At 47.1% G+C, this 21,926-nt stretch overlaps 2 protein-coding genes across 2 annotated transcripts; both read left to right on the forward strand.

The window, feature by feature from the left end:
• Positions 1-2,722: 2,722 nt before the first annotated feature.
• CBY1 (chibby family member 1, beta catenin antagonist) lies at positions 2,723-11,662 on the forward strand. The gene is made up of 6 exons (XM_052640788.1): positions 2,723-2,810; positions 5,837-5,952; positions 8,283-8,367; positions 9,504-9,609; positions 9,697-9,815; positions 11,048-11,662. Exons 2-6 carry the CDS (start codon positions 5,939-5,941, stop codon positions 11,126-11,128), a joined length of 405 nt encoding a protein of 134 aa, XP_052496748.1. The 5' UTR covers positions 2,723-2,810; positions 5,837-5,938; the 3' UTR covers positions 11,129-11,662.
• A 6,980-nt stretch (positions 11,663-18,642) lies between these two features.
• TOMM22 (translocase of outer mitochondrial membrane 22) lies at positions 18,643-20,627 on the forward strand. Its single transcript, XM_052640239.1, has 4 exons — positions 18,643-18,764; positions 18,992-19,110; positions 19,559-19,676; positions 19,916-20,627. The coding sequence occupies exons 1-4, from the start codon at positions 18,654-18,656 to the stop codon at positions 19,988-19,990; spliced, it is 423 nt and encodes a 140-aa protein (XP_052496199.1). The 5' UTR covers positions 18,643-18,653; the 3' UTR covers positions 19,991-20,627.
• The last annotated feature ends 1,299 nt before the right edge of the window (positions 20,628-21,926 follow it).

A 21,926-nucleotide genomic window follows, 5' to 3' on the forward strand; every position in this document is an offset into this window, starting at 1 on the left:
TCATTTGAAAAGACCCTGATGCTGGGAAGGATTGAGGGCAGGAGGAGAAGGGAACGACAGAGGATGAGATGGTTGCATGGCATCACTGACTCAATGGACATGAGTTTGGGTAGTCTCAGGGAGTTGGTGATGGACAGGGAGGCTGACGTGCTGCGGTTCATGGGGTCACAGAGTCGGACACGACTGAGCAACTGAACTGACTGACTCATGTCTAATGGGAGAACTGAATATTATGCTTCTTAAGAGAAACATTTAAAAGTCTCTGTTCCTTTCTGAATCTTTCAGCATACTATTTTAGGATAAGTATTCTCTGAAGCATGATAAGTTTTTACTGTCACTACTTGGGGATAAAAAGAGGATGGGGAGAACACTAAGTTCACTGAATATCTACCCTGTGTCCAGGACTGTGCTGTACATTAGGGGCAGATGAGTGGAAGAATAAAAAACATTCTGCCCTCATAGAGCCCATATTCTTGCACATGAGATTTGAAAGTCCTTTCTTTAAAGATAAACGTTTTAACTTAAACATGTTAAGTTAAAACAATGCTGAGGTTGTAGTCAGGCAGACTTTTCTTCAGTTTAAACTTTTGTCATTAAATGACTACCTACTGACTGCCCAACAGAACCAGCAATTCATTCTTACTGGGGAACAGGATGGTGAACTAAACCAGACTTGATCCCTGCCCTAATGGAGCTTATGTCAACTAGAGGCGACAAGTGCTAATTAATTATGTGCTAGTGCTAAGCTGCTTTCAGTCGTGTCTGACTCTTTGTGACCCCATGGACTGTAGCCCACCAGGCTCCTCCGTCCATGGGATTCTCCAGGCAGGAATTCTGGAGTGCGTTGCCATTTCCTTCTCCAGGAGATCTTCCCGACCCAGGGATTGAACCCGCGTCTCTTTGGTCTCCTGCATTGGCAGGTGGGTTCTTTACCACTAGTGCCACCTGGGAAGCATGAATTATAACTGCTTCAAATGGCAACCCACTCCAGTATTCTTACCTGGAAAATCCCATGGGCACAGGGACCTGGTGGGCTATAGCCCATGGGGTCACAAAGGAGTCAGACACGACTTAGCGACTGAGCACAGGCGCGGTTTCAAAGGGAGGGACCCAGAGCTGTGAGAGACGACGTAATAGTGGAGACACCTAGTCAAGGTGTCACAACTTGAAGGAAGAGCAGGAGCTACTTAGATAAATGAGGAAGGGAAATACCATCCAAGCAGAGGGGCACAGAGTACAAGCACAGGAAAAGTCTAGACCTGTGCATCACAGTAGCCACTAGCCACCTGTAACAATTGAGCCCTTGGAATTTGGTTAGTGTGACCAAACTACTAAAATCTTTTAAAAATTTATTTTATCTGGCTGTGCCGGGTTTTAGTTGCAGCCCACGGGATCTTTGATCTTCCTTGTGGCATGTGGGACCTTTTAGCTGCACCATGAGAACTCTTTGCTTCAGCACATGGGATCTAATTCCCTGAACAGGGATCAAACCTGGGACCCCTGGATTGGGAGCGTGGAGTCTTAGCCACTAGACCACCAGGAAAGTCCTAACATCTTAATTTTAGTTAATTAAAATTTAAAACCTAAAGCAGAATAAATTAAAAATTATTGATTGTATGTTGAAATGATCATATTTGGGACATATGAGTGAAAATAAACATTATTCATAGTAATAGCACCTGATTTTCAAAAGAATTTTTTTTTAAATATGGCTCTGAGAAAATTCTAAATTATGTATGTGGCCCACATTATGTTTCCATTGGATGGTGCTGGGTCAGACCACGCAGTTTGGTTCCAGGATATGGAAATTTCCCCTTTTCAATGAAGTAAGGTATAGTTGGAAGAAAATTGCACTTGGACCCAGAGACCCATGGGTCCTGTCCCTCACTGGTTAGATGACCTGGTGCATTCACTAGGTACCCAGTAAATATCCCTTGAATGAGCCCGAGTTTCTTCGTTTATCAAATGGAATGTTTATCAAACACACACTATAAGGATTTTAGGAGATCTGGAGTCTTTTCTCGAGTAGTTCTCTGCACCCTGCTCACGGTGCGAGAAGCTGCCCCTGGCCTCAGTCTCCCCTACCCGTCAAAGCCGACGAGAGATGGGGCGTGGGAAGGCAGGGTCATGGTGTGTCTGTTCATCTTACCTGAAGACTGCTGGCGGAATCCGCGGAACTCGGCGGTGCCGATTCCGCCACGGGGCCCTCAGGGGACCCTGTGAAGTTCTGGATGGGACACCCGAGACCTGTTGGCCCCCACATCCACCAGGAAGGGGTACCCTTTGTTTTGTGATCTGGGAAGAGGAAGAGGAGGAGGGACGTCTGGGAGAGGCCCATTTTGCTGCTGTAAGTCCTGACGTTCTCCCGGCAACGCGGGCCACAGCCGGCACCTGCACCTCTTCTCACAACAATGCGGGGCATCGCGAGCACGCCGTTACCATGGCGACGGTCCCCGTAGGCGGGGGAGAGACCAGACCAAGGGGTGTGCGAGGAGAGTGAGTGTGGTTTCTCGACCTTGCCTATAGCCCAAGTGACTCCAGAAGACACTGCCTCTGTGGAGTCTATTAAGTATGTCAAGAGCCGTCCTCATGAGTTTCTGGCGCTTCGCATAGGGTCGCGGTGGGGACCGCCCGGCGCCGGGTACCCCCAAATCTCTCGGTGGTAGAATCCGGCGGGGCTGAGCCCGCGCATGCGCGCGGCGGCCGGGCGACACCCGCTCTTGATCTGGCCGCGGTTGACTCGGCTTCTGGTGGGTACCAGGCGGGAGGTCGGGGGTTTGCTTGGAACCCCCGACTTTAGGGCACGTCAGGTACGTCTCTGAGCCCGGCATCGCCCGAGGGTCCGAGAAAGGGTGGGACACCGGCGTTCCTCAGGGCCTCCCGGCAGCTGGAGCGACCGGAGGGCGCGGAGCAGGGGGCGGGGGCCGGGTTCTCCGCAGGCGGTGCACCGCAGTTGTCGTAGTGTGTTTCCTGGTTTGTAAATTGGGGTGGTAATTCCCCTCGTAGGTCAGCGATGAAGGTACTTAACGAGAGCGCGCGAATGGACGCTCTCTGCGGCTAGTTAACAGCCCTGCGAGGCGGCCATGTACCTGCGTGGCACGTCCTTGCTTGACTGAAGTCTTTGAGATTCCGGTGAAAGCTAGAGACTTCTTTCTCACTTTCTTGTTAGATTAAAAGAAAATACTGTATTTTATGGCCCATTGCAAACGATAAAGCATTGCATAGTGAAGAAGTGATTACTATCATCAGCGCAGAGGCGTAGACCTTATTTAAAGCCCAGTTTCACCGCCTTCCCACGGCGTGACTGGAGGCACATTACTTAACTTCTCTAAGCCTCAGTTTCCTGATCTGTAGATGGGAAGAAACAACTTGATCTTCTTCCGCCAGGCCGGAATACTGGAGTGGGTAGCCTATCCCTTCTCCAGTGGATCTTACAAACCCAGGAATCCAACCGGGGTCTCCTGCTTTGCAGGCAGATTCTTTACCAACTGAGCTAGCAGGGAAGCCCTGATTGTAAATAAAGAAGCCTGGAGCCCAGAGAAGTAAGTGCAGGGGCCCAGTGGGGGTGAACAGCAGAGCGACGGATTGAACCCAGATGCTCTCCATTCGCTTCCGTTGTGCTGAGCCCTCCCTCTCTGCAGGGAATTTCACTGGAAAGAGGGCTGCCTGGGGCCCGGGGGTAGAGCTGGTACCTCTTCTTTCACACTCATGTTCCAGAATCTCCGGGTCTCAGCCAGAGTTGTTTGTGGATGGGTGGATCTGACTTAAAAGTTAGTCCAGACCCTTCCTTTTCCTTGTTTGTAATATATTGATGATGGGCGTTGGGCTTAAGTGTTATGAGAATTATTGAGATCATGGGTGAAGTGCCCTTGTGAAGACCTTATTTACCAGAGAGGTTTTGTTTCTTGAATGTTATTGACCAGAGATGTATTCACTTACATAATAAATTGCCGGGCATTGGCATTAGATCCTGCAAAAGTCCACCCAGTCAGCAAAAAGTTAAAACCTGGAAGACTAAAGTAGCTCGGCCTAGGTTTAGCCGGCAACTGAGAGGCAGAACTGGGCCTAGAACTTGGCCTGTTGTGTCCAGGTACTATGCTCAGTCTTAGTGTTCTTAGCACCAGTGGGGGCTTTGCACAAACAACTTGGCTTATTTTTCCTTCTTCAGATGTCTCTAGGTGCTTGGAGGGGCAGGGACTGCTTCTTATCTGGTTTTTTGTACATTAGTTTGGTTTGTTTTCATAAGTTACATGTGACTATATTATCACTGTAATAATTCATTAAATCCACAAACATATTTCTTTACTATAACTTTATATTATAACATGAAATTGCCACTATTTGGCCATTTGGGGTGTTTTTTTAACCTTTAGAATGGCAAATTCAGGAATTAGGATGGCAGAACAGGGGTTAGGATTCCATGCTCTCACTGCCAGGGGCCCAGGTACCATCCCTGGTTGGGAAAGTAAGATCCTGACACAGCTAAAAAAAATTAAAATTAAAAAAATCTGTTTAAAAATGGCAAATTCAGTTAAGTCAGCCATCCTACTTCCTTTCCCAGATTTAACTGCTGTGTGCAGTTTAGTGTTTATCCTTCCAAATCTTTTTTATTTAGAGACCTATATTCTTGCTTTATTTTTCTTTTTGTCTTCTCATGTGGGATTATAATATATACATTGTTCTGTTGCTTGCTTGTTTTTTTGTGGTCATACCGTTGGCATATAGAATCTTTGTTCCCCGATCAGGGATCGAACTCATGCCCCCTGAATTGGAAGTGTGTAGTCTTAACCACTAGACCACCAGGGAAGTCCCTATCACTTGCTTTCTCTTTCTTTTTTTTTATAATTCTTTTTTTTTTTTTTTTTACTTTATTTTACTTTACAATACTGTATTAGTTTTGCCATACATTGACATGAATCCACCACGGGTGTACTTGCGTTCCCAAACATAAACCCCCCTCCCACCTCCCTCCCCATAACATCTCTCTGGGTCATCCCCGTGCACCAGCCCCAAGCATCCTGTATCCTGCATCGGACATAGACTGGCATCACTTGCTTTCTTAATGAGAGAGTGTGTTGGATGTCTTTTCAAGTAAGGACAGGGATGACTGTCTCTTTGTTTTTACTTACGATCTAGTGTTCCCTTATAATAATGTGCCATAATGTATTTGGCTGTACCAACCGTCGGCAGACCTTTTGCAGTGTTTCTTATTTTTGACTGCTACCAACAACGGAGAATATTTGTGTGAATATGTCCAGTTCTTTCTGGAGGATAAATTTTTACAAGTAGATTTGCTGGCCAAAAACTATGCACCTGAAAAACTTTACTAGGTTTTGCCTAATGGAAAAGATGATAGCATCTTATATTTCCACCAAGAGTATCTTTGTCTCCATACCTTCACCAACATGGTATTATTGATCTCTTAAATGTTGCCAACATGATGGTTGAAAATGCTTCTTTTCATGATGTACCCCACCAGTTGTGAATATAAGGATAATTTGGTATACGTGTTTAGCCAACTGACGATGGCTATGAACCTTGGGAAAACTGGATAACTTCTTCGAGCCCTAGTTTTCTCATTTCTGATGTGGACAGGAAAATTACCTTATGGGATTCCTGCAAGGAATAAAAGAAATATATGAACTGTCCCTAGCATTGGGTCCAACCTCTCATGGATACTCAAGAAGTGATATTAGTTAGTTAGTTTTTGTTATGACCTTTTCTTTTTGGGGTTAAAACCGTTCTCCCTGGATATTCCTATTTCATTCCTGTTCTGCCCTCTGTGGACATAAGAGAAACTGTCTTCCCTCTTCCATGCTTTTTCTTTCCTCTGCAGAAACAATGCCAGGGCCTTCCACGGTGTTCTGGATGACATAGTAGCACAGCTTCAAAGACCTTCAGCATCTCGGTCCCCACTGCTGTCCCACTCACCATCAAGATGGAAGCATTCTGGTTTGTCCAAGTCCTAAAGTGTTATGCCCCAGCCCAAATGCCATCTCTCAGGCTGTGGGTCTACCGCTGTTTTTTGGAGGACTATTGCTTTACAATGTTGTGTTGGTTTCTGCACAACACTGTGAATCAGCCATAAGTATACACATGTTCCCCTCTCTCTTGAACCTCCCTCCCACCCCCCACCCCATCTCAACCCTCTAGGTTGTCACAGAGCACTGGGTTGAGCTGTGTTATATAGCAACTTCCCACTAGTTATCTTTTTTATATATGGTGATGCGTATGTTTCATGCTACTCTCTCAGTTTGTCTCATCTCTTTCCTGCACTGTGTCCACAAGTCTGTTTTTCTGTCTGTGATTTTAATCACAAACACACACCAGTAAAACTCATGAGCACACACCCCTAAATGTCTTATGTATTTTATTTGTAAGTCATATGCACATATACTTCTATACATATATGTATATCTATATTGTAAAGCTTCTAAAGAAGCTTCTAAACTTAACAGGCTTCTCCGTCCATGGGATTTTCCAGGCAAGAATACTGGAGTGGGTTGCCGTTTCCTTCTCCGGGATATTGTAAAGCTTCTAAAGAAGCTTCTAAACTTTTGTCATTAATTTTACTGCTATTAATTTCTACATCACTGAAAACAGTACGAAGTTTTTTGTTTGTGTTCTTATTGAATATGTGTCTTGCTAATGGTGATGAAAACCTACTATGAGTTATTTTTTTAATAATAGTAGGTCTAAAGCCTCATTTCAAGTAGTCTTGAGAAGTTCCCTCTCTTTTTGGCCAGTTTCTTGCCAGATAGGATAAACTCATTACCGGTTTTATCTCATAATGTGGTGAAGGAAGAGTTTATCCCTGGGAGTAGGAAAGGTGAGAGCTCTGCTGCTTTCTTTTTGCTCATTTGTGCCTTTATTATTGTTATCGTCATTCTACGGTTTCTTAGAGGGAATCTTGAGCTATCTGTGTATTATACATTAAAATTGGGCTTCTCTGGTAACCCTTATGGTAAAGAGTCTGCCTGCAGTGCAGGAGACCAGGGTTCGATCCCTGGGTTGGGAAGATGCCCTGGAGAAGAGAATGGCAACCCACTCCAGTATTCTTGCCTGGAGAATTCCATGGGCAGAGGAGCCTGGTGGCATATAGTCTCTGGGGTTGCAAAGAGTCGGCCACCACTGAGCAAATCACACACACAGAATACAGGGAGAGAAGTGAAGCGTGGCCCTGCGTCTCACCACATACAAAAGTTAATTGCAGATGAGTAGCTGTCCTAAATGTGAAAGCTGAAAGAAGAAAACTTCCAAAAGTTAATGTGGGGAAATATCATGACCTTAGGGTAGGCAAAAATTTCTGAAATAAAAACCACTAATCATTAACAAAAATTTAATGAGTCAGATCCCATTAAAATTAAGAACTTCTTTAATCAAAAAGAAACCAATAAGAAAGCAAAAAGACAAGTTCTCAGTAAAAGGCTTTTATTTCCTTATAATGGAGTATGTGTAGACACTGCTGCCCCAGTTGTGAGTCTTACCAGTGTCCAGGAGTAAGGATCTCACGCCTTTTGTTGTTGTTCGGTCGCTCAGTTGTGTCCAACTCTTTGCGACCCCATGAACTATAGCACACCAGGCTTCTCTGTCCTTCACTGCCTCCCAGAGTCTGCTCAAACTCATGTCCATTGAGTTGATGATGCCATCCAACCATCTTATCCTCTGTCACCCGTTCTCTTCCTGCCCTCAATCTTTCCCAGCATCAGGGTCTTTTTCCAATGAGTCGACTCTTTGCATCAGGCGGCCAAAGTGTTGGAGTTTCATCGTCAGTCCTTCCAAGGAATATTTAGGGTTGATATCCTTTAGGATTGACTGGTTTGATCTCCTTGCTGTCCAAAGGACTCTCTTGAGAGTCCTTCTAGTGCCTTGGTCTAGACTATAAATCTAGTGATGCCAGTTTTTAACGAAACTTAAGACCAGCCAGTTAGGCACTTGCCTGTGGTTGACATAGACTAGTCACACAGACCTGTGTTCAAATATCAGTTCCCACTTAGGCCCTTAGTCGTTCTAAACCTCATCTGGCAGATAGGTATACTCAGAGGAGCTGAACCAAGGGCAATTGTAAGGACTGAGATGTTGCCAAGGTCTGGGCATGCTGCCTAGCACATCGTGAGCGCTCAGCACAGGGGAGCTGTCACCAGGATAGTTAGTGGTCACATGACAGAATGTGTGTTTTACATGATTGCAGGACAGGGGCACAAGGGCACTGATGCAACTCTTTGTACCCCTTGACTTTTTCTGACCCTGGGAGAAGGGAGCATTGACCTTTCCTTCATCAGGCTGAAGATGCCTCTCTTTGGAAGTACGTTTAGTCCAAAGAAGACGCCCCCTCGGAAGTCGGCCTCTCTCTCCAACCTGCATAATGTGAGTATCAACAGTGGTGTGCAGTGTGAACAGAGCCTCAAGCCTGACCTCTTATGGGAAGTGTGGTCCTCCAGAGGCATCCTCGTGGGAGGGTATCCTTTTAATTCGTATGATTGCTATTGCTGAAAACATGTCTTAACTCCTGTTTGAAAATTATTATCAGAGTTGTTCAGGAACCTTAAAAGACAGTCGTTCTCATTATGATTTTGGGGACCAAACGATCTTATCCAGTTTGACTTCAGTTGATTCCCAAGACTTGGCCAGGAATCAGTTTTTTAGTCATGTCTGAGAACAAATTCATTCTCAAAGGATGATGTTTTGCCAACATTAAAAACGTTCAAAAGGATTTGCCACAGCTCCAAAGGCAGTTTCTGAGCTCCTCCAGGGTAGAGGGTTTAAATTCATTTCTGTATATCCAGTACCAGCCCTGGCCCATGGTGGGCGCTCAGTGAGCTATAGAAACATCGAGAAACACATTAAAGAACAGCTGCTACCACTAATTGGGACTTAGCATTTTATGCCTTTTCCAGGACATATGTAGCTCCATAGGAACAAGTGATGGCTCAGGCTTACATTTAAAAAGGATTTTTCACTTGACGAAAAATTTATAGTGAGACTTCTTAAACTGCCAAGTGCCCTGTAGATATGAAATAATTCAGTTTGCAAATTTCAGCATATATAGATTTTCTGGAAAACACCTATTATATAAAGCAGTACTTTTCTTTTATAGTTTAAAAGTTTTTTGGTACCTTATTTAATTTTCTGACTTTATTTGAAAAAAAAATTATTAAACGTGCCGAGTTATGATTAGAGAAAAAGAAATGAGTTGTTTGGGGGTCACATAGTCGGGGATTCCCACGTGGCACAGGGGTAAAGAACCCACCTGCCAATTCAGGAGACCCAGGTTCTATCCCTGGGTCAGGAAGATCTCTGGAGGAAGAAATGGCAACCCACTCCAATATTTGCCAGGAAAATGCCAAGGACAGAGGAGCCTGGCAGGCTACAGTTGGTGGGGTTGCAAAGAGTCTGATGCAACTCAGCGCATGCAGGGGGTCTCACAGCTAGCAGAAGAGGCTCTGGGGCACGAGCCCGTGTACCCTGGCTGCCTGATGCCGGCATGAATGTCTCACCCACAGTTGGACCGGTCCACGCGGGAGGTGGAACTGGGCCTTGACTACGGAACCCCCACCATGAACCTGGCCGGGCAGAGCCTGAAGTTTGAAAATGGCCAGTGGATAGCAGGTGGGCTGCATTTCCTGCCATTTTGCCCCAGCAACATGGTGGAGGGCAGCCTGCACTTGGTGACCGCTGGTTGTGCCCTTCTGCCAGAGACGGGGATTAGTGGAGGTGTGGACCGGAGGGAGGCCCAGCGCCTGCGGAGACGGAACCAGCAGCTGGAAGAAGAGAACAACCTCTTGCGGCTGAAGGTGGACATCCTGCTGGACATGGTGAGGAGGGCAGCCAGGGGGCGATGCCTTGGCTTTCCCTGGGCAGCTTCATGACGAGTCATTTCAGCCAGCCCACACTCTCGAGTGCCAGCTTGCCCAGGCACATTGCTCTGAATCCAAAGATACGAAACCAAGGCAGACAAAGTCCCCACCTTCCAGGGCTCAGGGTCTAACTGAGAGAAGGACAGTAAACACGGTGACAGTCCTCAGGGTAAGGACAGAGATTAGAGTCTTGTCCAGGCCTGGCATCCGCAAAGGAGAGAGAGCTTCATTCTGTCCAGTCAGGAGCCCATCAAGGGAAGGGATATTTAAGGAAAGGTAAAGGGAGGAATGGCGGTTGGAAGGCACTCAGGAGTGAAGGACAGTCTGCTCCTGGCCAGGCAGGGACCTGCAGCAAGCAGCCATTAGCCAGAGCCTGACGAAGACCTGCGGAGAGCCACGCTGCCTCTTGGCATCGGTTTCTTGTGGCTTTTAAATCAGCCTGTTGAACCTAGAGGTGTATGTGAAGGTTCGCCGAGAGGCAGGAGAGCACCCTGTTGCGGTTAAGAGCATGTGTCTGTAGCTAAACTGCCCGGGTCCCTGACCCAGCTTCGCCCCTGGCTGTGTGACTTCAAACAAGTTACTTAACTACTCTGTGTGAAGAAGCTAAGTGTCTTTAGCAGTAAAATGGGCCAGAAAAGAGGATCCACCTCATTACTGAGTTAATACAAGTAAAGCTCTGAAAGTAGCATCTGGCTCGGGAAGTACAGCTCTTCGGTTTCACAGTCAGCTGACCTCTGGAGTCTAGGTCTCTCCATCCCTGTCTGCAGCGTCTTCCACCCTCTCCTCCAGAGACAATTGAGGGATCCTGATGAGGGGAGTGGCATTCTTTTTCAGCCATTTTTATGTGAGCCATGACTCAGAGGCAGCTTAGTCCTTTAGCCTTGAAATCACCAATATCTGCTCTTTTCATCCCCTGAAACCTGGTGTCCTTAACACAGTGAGTGCCACACAATCCTAGGTGATCAAAAGTGATGAGAGAATGGATGGTGAATGTTCCGCAAGCTCTTGAGGCCCTGGGTCATCAGGAGATTACTCTCTGCCCAGTTACAAAGGGGTTCCCGTCGTGGAGGCGCTGGCAACGTTAGAGAAATGCCAGGGGGCCTTGCCCAGCACACAGGGCTGACCTTGCCACCCTGAGTCATGGCCGTGAAACGTCCGTGTCACTTAACGCTTTGCTGCTCTTGTTCCAGCTCTCGGAGACCACTGCTGAATCCCACTTAATGGAGAAAGAGCTGGATGAACTGAAGAGCGTCAGCAGGCGGAGAAAATGAAGACCCCCAAAGACATCTGTTCAGAGAACAGGGGAAACCCATTCATCAGAAGAGGGGAATGTGGTTGAGGGTATTTTTAGCCAAACGGAGGGATCAGGTCCCGGTAGAGAGCATCATATAATGGGGCCAGAAGGCACCGCCCCCCTTGGGTTGGGGGTAGGCAGGTGACTGCAGTGGATTCCAGGCCAGTCCTGTGCTTTACGGCAGGGGAGACGTCCCCGGGGAGGTCTGGTTGTGACGGAAGCCTTTGGGTTTTCTCCAGTCACTTAACACCCAAATGCCCATGGCCCAGGCTCATCCTCCTGGGACGGAGATCATCCCATCATCCCCTCACGTCAGTGTTTGAGGTATGGCGCCCTCTTGTTGGGGGGGTCTCAGATGAGGGGCGGTCCTGTTTCTCTTCCCTCCAGCCCATCCTCTTGCTCCTTCAAAGAACACTAATTTCCCCCAGATCCACAACCTCCTCTGGCTTCAGCATCTCGGCAGCCAGCGCCAGCCTTTTATGGCAACACTATATTTTTGTGCTACTTTCCTCTCTACCCTACTTTTTAAAATTAAATGATGTTATCTAATCTGTGGCCAAAATGACTGAAAAAAAGAAGCCTCAGTTTTCGAGGAAGTGAGTTATGGAGGTTGGGTTCTAATCCTGGGGTGCGCCATCCGCTAGGTGTGGGGGGATGTCCCCATCTCAGGAGAAGCATTCCAGCTTCCTGGGCATCAGCAGAGGCTGAGCTAGAGCAGAAACGGTCATTCTGCCCAGATCCCCTGCCTCCTTTCCGGGTACTGGGACTCGCCTGGACCTGGCAGGGACTGAGTGGTTGGGATAGAGGGCTGGCTTCCCCAAGTGGGAGTTTGTACTCTTAGAGGGAGCCGGGCTTCTCTGGCTGGTGGAGGGAGCCAGCCAAAGTCGCAAGAGGGAGTCCAGCTTCCAAAGTCCAGGGCGAAGACCGTGGGGGCAGGACACGGAGCTCCAGGCTTTAGACGGGATGGCTGCTGAGATCAGCTGTTTCTGGACGCCCATTACCCGCCTGGGACAGGGCCCTGGATCTTGCTTAGACTCTCTTGCTCCTCAGCTCAGCCCTGCAGAGCAGGCCATATCAGTCTGCATGCCTGTTGGCAGATAAGGGACCAAACTCAAAAGCTGGTCTGGGATCAGAGCGGAAGTGTGGGAGCCTGTGATCCACAGCCCACAGTGAAAGAGGGGAGCCGGTGAGTGGCTGCCTCCTGTAGTCCATCCTCAGGGCCAGCTCCCTGTGGGGTAGATAGAGAAGCCCCAGCCCATAATCTTCCTTCCTGGTGCAGGAGAGACTAACTTAGAAGACACTGAGAAAGGATACTGGATGAAACTGCACGTTTTCACGTGCAAATATAGGCTCAGTGGAGAGTTTGCCTATTCCTCAACCACTGTCTTTAGCAACCATTTACTGTGCACCCTGGATGCTAGACACCTGTAGACAGTGGGTCAGTGGTCTTAGGATGGTTCAGCCTACAGTGTTTTGACTTTAGAATGGTGCAAAAGTCATACACATTTAGTATAAACTATATTTTGACTTATGATAGTTTTCCAGGCTAGCAAGATGGATATTCATTGGAAGAACTGAAAGTGAAGCTCCAATACTTTGGCTACCTAATGTGAAGAGCCAACTGAATGGAAAAGACCCTGATAACCAGGAAAGACTGAAAGCAAAAGGAGAAGGAAGTGGCAGAGGATGAGAAGGATGAGATAGGGTTATTGGGACATAAACCAAAGAAGGGTTATGTTTCTAATTCTCATGAAAAAATTTCAAGTTTGTTATCATCGTCCCCTGCTTTTAGATGAAGAAACAAGCCCAGCAAGATGACCCAGCTAGAAGGGAAGGATCCGGGACTGAAGGCTTTGGAATCAGGAGGGGCGTGTTTCATGGTCCCAATGATGTGGGTCCTGGTTTCCTCTGCACCACCACTGGCACCTGAGGGGGATTCAGCTGTGTGGGACAGCTCTGCAGTGAGGAAGCGCTTGTATTTAGGGTGAGGAGGGAAGTAAACCATTGGTGAGTTTCACCAGAGGAACGCCAGTTGACTTTAATTTGACCAAAAAAAAAAAAAAAAATCCCTCTGGCTTCCCTGTGTGTGACAACAGATGGGAGGGGGCAAGGCTGGGACCAGAGAGGTAGCAGTTTAGAAGAAGTGGTCAGACTCTAGGCTGGAATTGAAGGTGGAGCCACCAGTGTTTGCTGATGGATGTGTTGTGTGAGCTGAGTCTAAGGAGAAGTCAAGAAGATGAGGATTTAGCTCTTAGCCACTACCTTTTTCCATCTCCAGTTTTCCAGTATTGTAATGACTTCACTTTCACTTTTCACTGTCATGCATTGGAGAAGGAAATGGCAACCCACTCCAGTGTTCTTGCCTGGAGAATCCCAGGGATGGGGAGCCTGGTGGGCTGCCATCTATCGGGTCGCACAGAGTCGGACACGACTGAAGCGACTTAGCAGCAGCAACAGCAATGTCACACTTTGATTAAGCAGTATTCATTGTTCACATGATACATTCCTTAATACTGTTATAGATGAGATTTGGACTGTACTGTTTATTATCTTTGGGCACAAAGGATAAGTCAAGGATAATGAAAATCTGTAAGAAATGGGAAAAATAATCAGCATATCTCACTACCATAAATCTTTTTGCCCCCCCCCCCCCCGCCCCCACACACACACTGAAATGCTGTGGTTAGGGAGTTCCCTGGTGGTTCCATGGTTAGCACTCTGCATTCACTGCTGAGGGCCTGGGTTCAATCCCTGGTCAAGGAACTAAGATCTTCAAGCCATGCAGTGTGGCCAAAAAAAAAGAAAAAAAATGCTATATACCTTTAAGATCTTACTTTTTTGTCAGATACATCTATCAGATGCTGGCTAAAATGCTTCCTCCTCCAAGCTTTATTGACCAAATCTACTACTTGGGGAGGGGGGGCACCCAAGTAAATAGTGCTGTCTACTTAATGTTTGCTATCATTTGTAATCACTGCAACCATCTTGTAAATTTGTGAGTTGAGTGTCATTAGGGAAGAACTGTTATTGAAGAGCTGAGATAGAAAGTTCTGTGGGTGTGAGGGAGGGAGAGCAAAAAACCAGAGAAGGGGTTTCCCTGGTGGTCCAGTGGTTAAGAATCCACCTGCCATTGCCGGGGACACAGGTTTCATCCCTGCTCTGGGAGGATCCCATGTGTCTCATGGCAACTAAGCCAGCCTAGAGCCTGTGGTTCACACAAGAGAAGCTACCATGACGGGAAGCCCGCGCACCTCAACAGAGAGTAGCCCACTCACTACAACTAGAAAAAGCCTCCAAGCAGCAATGAAGACCCGGCACAGTCAAAAATAAAGAGATGCTTGAAAAAAAAAAAAAAAAATTTACAGCTTGAGGCCTAATAAGGGGATCCATATGCATAACTGTACAGATATAGGCTGATGTGTACGGTTTCCTGGGAGAGGGTACTTAGAACTTTTGTAAAATTCTCAAAGGGATCTATGTCCCACACTGACTGAACCAAACCAAATTAGGCACTACCGTATTGCCAGTTTCACATTCGGAAAGAGAGAGGAAAGGTGGGAGCTATCGGGATAAGAGGAGCTGGGGGCAGGGTTCTAGAACACCTCAGCTCCATCCACATGGCAGAGTCACCCTTGTACCCAGCATGGGGCATCACCCCTCACTTGATGGCACCCGCAACTTGTCCCTCAACAGAGGCTCTGGGCTGCCATCAGTCCTCGTGTGTCTCCTTTGCTGCCACGGAGCCATTTCTCCTTAAGATAATCAATGACGCTTTCCCTCCTTCCTCCCCAGCAGCTCCTCCTCGAATTCACTCTTGGGTTGGGGTAAGAAGATGCCCTTCCCTACCCCCGACACTTTTAGGGGGATTTTTGGAGGATAGTTCTGATTTTGTTTTGTTCTGACATTTCGGCTTTTAATTAAAAAGTTTTTATAGGTGGCAAAACACATAAAAATTACCATCTTTTTTAAAGCATACAGTTAAGTCATATTAATACATTCACCGTATTGTACAACCATCACCACCATCAGGGATTGAACCTGCGCCCTGCCCCCTCGCAGTGGAAGCACAGTCTTAACCACTGGACCACCTGGGAAGTCCCCTGTTACTGGGTTTTGTGGGGGTTTTTTGTTTATAGATTTTATTTTTATATATTTATTTATTTTGGCTGCATTGGGTCTTCATTGTGGTACTCCAACTCAGTATTTGCGGTATGTGAGGTCTTAGTTCTCAGACCAGGGATCAAACTTTGGCTTCCTGTATTGGGAACACAGAGTTGTATCCACTGGACCACTAAGGAAGTCCCATAAGGCCCAATTAGGGACAGTTTACACAATCCAGATCAATGGGTCATCATGGCATTTTACAAGATTAAGAAGGAAGGTTATCTAGACTTCCCTGGGGGTCCAGTGGTTAAGTCTTTGCTCTTCCACTGCAGAGGGTACAGGTTCGATCCCTGGTCTGGGAACTTAAGATCCCGCGTGGCTCAAGTCCAAAAATAAAACAATAGAAATTTTGTTAGAAAAGGAAGGCTATCTCCTAAAGAGTTGTGACCCTTGATGAGATTAAGAAGGAATATCTAGGAGGTCCCCAGGCAACCTATCTCCCAAGGAGGTCTCCCAAACCAGTCAGTCCTAAAGGAAATCAACTCTGAATATTCATTGCAAGGATTGATGCTGAAGCTGAAGCTCCAATATTTGGCCACCTGACTCGAAGAGCCAACTCTTTGGGAAAGACCCTGATGCTGGGAAAGATTGAGGGCAGGAGAAGAAGGGGACAACAGAGGATGACATGGTTGGATGGCATCACCGACTCAATTGACATGAATTTGAGCAAACTCTAGGAGGGTGGAGGACAGAGAAGCCTAGTGTGCTGCAGACCATGGGGTCGGACACACAGAGTCAGACAGGACTTAGCAACTAAGCAACAACAGCAACAAGGAGGTCTAGTTAAAACAGAGTCATAGTTCAGTCGCTCAGTCGTGTCCGACTCTTTGCGACCCCATGAATCGCAGCACCCCAGGCCTCCCTGTCCATCACCAACTCGTGGAGTTCATTCAGACTCACGTCCATCGAGTCCATGATGCCATCCAGCCATCTCATCCTCTGTCGTCCCCTTCTCCTCCTGCCCCCAATCCCTCCCAGCATCAAAGTCTTTTCCAATGAGTCAACTCTTCGCATGAGGTGGCCAAAGTACTGGAGTTTCAGCTTTAGCATCATTCCTTCCAAAGAACACCCAGGGCTGATCTCCTTCAGAATGGACTGGTTGGATCTCCTTGCAGTCCAAGGGACTCTCAAGAGTCTTCTCCAACACCACAGTTCAAAAGCATCAATTCTTCGGTGCTCAGCCTTCTTCACAGTCCAACTCTCACATCCATACATGACTACTGGAAAAACCATAGCCTTGACTAGGCGGACCTTAGTCGGCAAAGTAATGTCTCTTCTTTTGAATATGCTATCTAGGTTGGTCATAACTTTTCTTCCAAGGAGTAAGCGTCTTTTAATTTCATGGCTGCAATCACCATCTGCAGTGATTTTGGAGCCCAAAAAAGTAAAGTCTGACACTGTTTCCACTGTTTCCCCATCTATTTCCCATGAAGTGATGGGACCGGATGCCATGATCTTCGTCTTCTGAATGTTGAGCTTTAAGCCAACTTTTTCACTCTCCTCTTTCACTTTCATCAGGAGGCTTTTTAGTTCCTCTTCACTTTCTGTCATAAGGGTGGTGTCATCTGCATATCTGAGGTTATTGATATTTCTCTCGGCAATCTTGATTCCAGCTTGTGTTTCTTCTAGTCCAGCATTTCTCATGATGTACTCTGCATATAAGTTAAAAAAGTGAGGTGAAGTCACTCAGTCGTGTCCGACTCTATGCGACCCCGTGGACTGTAGCCCACCAGGCTCCTCCGTCCATGGGATTCTCCAGGCAAGAATACTGGAGTGGGTTGCCATTTCCTTCTCCAGGGGATCTTCCTGACCCAGGGACCGAACCCAGGTCTCCTGCATTGCAGGCAGATGCTTTAACCTCTAAGCCACCAGGGAAGCCAGGAAGTTAAATAAGCAGGGTGACAATATACAGCCTTGACATACTCCTTTTCGTATTTGGAACCAGTCTGTTGTTCCATGTCCAGTTCTAACTGTTGCTTCCTGACCTGCATACAGATTTCTCAAGAGGCAGGTCAGGTGGTCTGGTATTCCCATCTCTTTCAGAATTTTCCAGTTTATTGTGATCCACACAGTCAAAGGCTTTGGCATAGTCAATAAAGCAGAAATAGATGTTTTTCTGGAACTCTCTTGCTTTTTCCATGATCCAGCGGATGTTGGCAATTTGATCTCTGGTTCCTCTGCCTTTTCTAAAACCAGCTTGAACATCTGGTAGTTCACGGTTCACGTATTGCTGAAGCCTGGCTTGGAGAATTTTGAGCATTACTTTACTAGCCTGTGAGATGAGTGCAACTGTGCGGTAGTTTGACATTCTTTGGCATTGCCTTTCTTTGGGATTGGAATGAAAACTGACCTTTTCCAGTCCTGTGGCCACTGCTGACTTTTCCAAATTTGCTGGCATATTGACTGCAGCACTGTCACACCATCCTCTTTCAGGATTTGAAATAGCTCAACTGGAATTCCATCACCTCCACTAGCTTTGTTTGTAGTGATGCTTTCTAAGGCCCGCTTGACTTCACATTCCAGGATGTCTGGCTCTAGATGAATGATCACATCATCGTGATTATCCGGGTCGTGAAGATCTTTTTTGTACAGTTCTTCTGTGTATTCTTGCCACCTGTTAATATCTTCTGCTTCTGTTAGGTCCATACCATTTCTGTCCTTTATCAAGTCCATCTTTGCATGAAATGTTCCCTTGATATCTCTAATTTTCTTGAACAGGTCTCTAGTTTTTCCCATTCTGTTCTTTTCCTCTGTTTCTTTGCACTGATCGCTGAAGAAGGCTTTCTTATCTCTTCTTGCTATTCTTTGGAACTCTGCATTCAAATGCTTATATCTTTCCTTTTCTCCTTTGCTTTTCGCCTCTCTTCTTTTCACAGCTATTTGTAAGGCCTCCCCAGACAGCCATTTTGCTTTCTAGTGTTGGCCTAAGTGTGATATACCGACTCAATGGACATGAGTTTGAGTGAACTCCGGGAGTTGGTGATGGACAGGGAGGTCTGGCGAGCTGCAATTCATGGGGTTGCAAAGAGTCGGACACGACTGAGCGACTGAACTAAAGTGTGATATTTGGGAGGCTTGTTATTAATAAAATGCAGATTTCCGGGCTCACCCTAAGCCCACTGAACAGAATTACCGCGGGCACAGCCGACTCTCTGCCTTAACAAGTTTTCCAGTTGTGTCACGTTTCCGTCCGCCTTTTCAAGGCCGGTGAAGTCAATCCGCCAGATGGCGGCGCTCTTCCCCAGTCCGCCAAGCTCCGGCTCCCGGAAGAGCTGCTCTATCCGCCTTCGCCGCTGCACTCGCCTCTTCTCTTCCGTTTCCGGCGTCCCCCCACAGCCATGGCTGCCGCCGCCGCCGGGCCTGGGGCGCCTCTGTCCCCAGACGAATTGCTTCCGAAAGGCGATGCCGAGAAGCCTGAGGAGGAGCTGGAGGAGGAAGACGACGAGGAGGTACTGAGCGCCGCAGGGCAGAGAGGGGCTGGGAGGTGTGGGCAGGGAGTGGGGGTGTGGGATCCGCGTGCTGCGGAATCTGGACGAAGGCGCCTCGCGGAGCCCGGAGAGGTCCCAGCGGAGGCGTCTCCGGGAGGCGGGGTGAGGCCCTGCTGGGACCGGGTTGTCCCGGCGTCGGGGGGTGGTTGCCGCAGCTTCGGCCCATATCCACGCCTCTTCCACCACAGCTAGATGAAACCCTATCGGAGAGACTGTGGGGTCTGACGGAGATGTTCCCGGAGAGGGTCCGGTCCGCGGCTGGAGCCACTTTTGATCTCTCCCTCTTCGTGGCTCAAAAAATGTACAGGTAAGGGACAAGGGCCAAGACACTGGGATGTGCCTGGCGCGATCGAGGTGCCCTGAATGAAGACGGGCTTTGGAAGCAGCACAGCTGGGTCGGAGGCCACCTAGACCACTGAGTGACCTTGGCTTGGTGCCACCTTAACCTTCCTTGGTCTTGATTTTCTCTTCTGTAAAGTGAGGCTTCTTATCGGGTGGGGGTCATTGTGAGGATCAGATTATGTGAGATAATATGTAATAAAAACAGCATTGTGAGAACTCAGTTCAGACTCTTACTAAACGTACAGCCCCCAGAACTGCTCCTCCTGTTTGTGGCAGGAGTACGGTGCAGGGGTTGCGTAGAACACGTTTATCAAAAACGTAGGTGTATGCAGGGTGAGAGGTTTGGTTACTAGTTCGTGCCTGGGGAAGCTGTCTGTCTTTGTCTCGCCGTCACGCTCATGCTCCCTGTGCAGGTTTTCCAGGGCAGCCTTGTGGATTGGAACCACTTCCTTCATGATCCTGGTTCTTCCGGTCGTCTTTGAAACTGAGAAGTTGCAGATGGAGCAACAGCAGCAGCTGCAGCAACGGCAGGTGAGCCCAGACCCTGGGCTTTTTGCCAGTAGTGGCGACACAAGTTTGTTTATTCCTCCAGCACCTGGGTAGGGCAGTTAATGTGCCATGCAGGATTGGGATCTGGCCCAAGCCCTTTGGGTACCTGAGCATTGTTTTAGCAACATTGTTTTCATAGACTTTGTCTGCCCATACAGGTATGATGAAAATGAGACCCTTGGGTCTGTACAATGCCTTATACCCCTCCTTTTCTTTTCCAGATACTTCTAGGGCCTAATACAGGGCTGTCAGGAGGAATGCCCGGGGCTCTACCTTCACTTCCTGGAAAAATCTAGATTGCTACTGCTATATTTGACCTGTCTTGGTGGGAAGAAGTTTGAAAATTCAATAGTGTTCGAACTGCTGATTATTGGATTTTTTTTTTTTTTTAAACTTTGGCACATTGCTCTATAAACCTGGTGGCGGGAATTATCCCCACATTGGCTCGTGGAGACTCCTCACTTGCAGCTGTGCCCTCCACTGTCCTGACTTATTTCTCTCCTCAATGCTGATACCAGAGTGCAGCAACGCAGACGGTTACTCCAGCTCTGGCCACCCATCCCCCTCACTAAATTACTCCTGGTGGAAGATCTCACTATTCCGTTGCTGGGGTGGGAACTGATTGCTGTGGAGAAGGATGTGCTCCTGACCGTTAATGGAATGGAGATGTTGGGGAGGGATGTGCACACAAGATAAAATACAAAATGCATTAATTACAGCTCTGCTGCAAAGCAGCCACTGTGAATTTCTGTGTATGTTGGAAAGGATGGAGGGAGGGCTGGCAGCTTCAGCCACAAGATGGGGACTGGAGGACAGAGCAGGAGCTCATTTCCTCCAATATTTTGGCTGTTAGACTTGTGCGTATATGTGTCTAAAAAGGAAAAAAAAGTCAGTGCTCACATTTTGTATTTAAATATTAAAAAAAAAATGATTCCAACAAAAAAATGTCTTCCAAGTGCTTGTGATACATACCTGGAAGTTACTGGGACCATTTTAGCAGGACAAAGAAGCTGCCCCTCATGTTTTCTCTCACCTAAGCCAGCAGCACCATTTAATACTGACCCCGTAAGGCCAAAAAGGTAAAGAATTCCTCTTTGTCCAAGAACCTCTCTGAGTTCCAGCAATCACTTTCGGGTCTGCCAACAGAGGATAGGGTTCATGTACTTGCAGTCTACAATGACGTCATTTCAGTCACTACGTCGTGTTTGACTCTTTGCGACCCCATGAACTGTAGCCTGCCAGGCTCCTCTATCCATGGGATTTCCCAGGCAAGAATACTGGAGTGGGTTGCCAGGATCTTCCTGACCCAGGGATCGTAACTGCACTGACAGGCACATTCTTGACCACTGAGCCATCTGGCGAATTCTCTAGTGGTTCACCAGTTACGACTCTGCACCTGCACTGCAGGTTTGATCCCTGGTCAGGAAACCAAGATTCCACATGGCCATGCAGCAAGTCCAGAAAAAGAAATAGTTATAAAGGACTTGTAAAGAATGACATATTGATTTCTAGTCTGGGAATAGGAAGGTAGCAAGTACAGCTTGGGTTTGTTCTTTTTTAAAAAATACAACTGACCCTTGAAAAATAAAGGGTTGGGGGGACTAACCCTCCATGCAATCAAGTCTGCGCATTTCTTTTTTCAATGGCCCTGTGTGTGTCTGCAGTTCAACCACAGGTTGTGGTACTGTGGTAGTCATTGAAAAAATTTCATGTATAGAGTCGACCCACATAGTTCAAACCTGTGCTGTTTGAGGACCAACTGTAATTGTTGATGAGCTCTTAATAGTGAATCCAGCTGTAGCCCTGTCTTTGAAATCTGTAGCTTTTTCACTTAACATACATTTTTATTGGCATTGTGCTAGTAACAATACTAAGCCTTTCATGTGGGTTGCTGGAACCATATTATACAATTTAGGAGGTGGTAGTATTCTCATTTTGCAGAAGACAGTCCCAGAAAGGTTAAATGATCTGCTCCAGGCTGAAGAGAAAATGCCTGATCTGAATTCAAATCTAGACAGCCCCACTTAGAATCCTGCAATGTACTTGATGCTGGGGCCTCCCAGGCCCTCTTGAAATACATGATCTACTTGTTAATCAGGGAAAAATATATGACTTGTCAGTAAAGAAAACTTGTACTTAGATGAAGGTTAGGGTTCTTCATATTGTGGAGCCTAGTTTTTTAAGTTAAATTGAGAAATGTCTTAGATTTCTTTTGAATCAAGTCGTACTTGG

The sequence above is a fragment of the Budorcas taxicolor genome, chromosome 5, assembly GCF_023091745.1.
Source record: "Budorcas taxicolor isolate Tak-1 chromosome 5, Takin1.1, whole genome shotgun sequence".
Taxonomy (NCBI): Eukaryota; Metazoa; Chordata; class Mammalia; order Artiodactyla; family Bovidae; genus Budorcas; species Budorcas taxicolor.

Coding starts and splice junctions, on each gene's coding strand:
- CBY1 (XM_052640788.1), top strand. Junction 8,368..9,503: donor CTCTCTCCAACCTGCATAAT/GTGAGTATCAAC, acceptor TCTCACCCACAG/TTGGACCGGTCCACGCGGGA. Junction 9,816..11,047: donor TGGACATCCTGCTGGACATG/GTGAGGAGGGCA, acceptor CTCTTGTTCCAG/CTCTCGGAGACCACTGCTGA.
- TOMM22 (XM_052640239.1), top strand. CDS start 18,654: ATGGCTGCCGCCGCCGCCGGGCCTGGGGCGCCTCTGTCCCCAGACGAA. Junction 18,765..18,991: donor AGGAGGAAGACGACGAGGAG/GTACTGAGCGCC, acceptor CTTCCACCACAG/CTAGATGAAACCCTATCGGA. Junction 19,677..19,915: donor AGCAGCTGCAGCAACGGCAG/GTGAGCCCAGAC, acceptor TTTCTTTTCCAG/ATACTTCTAGGGCCTAATAC.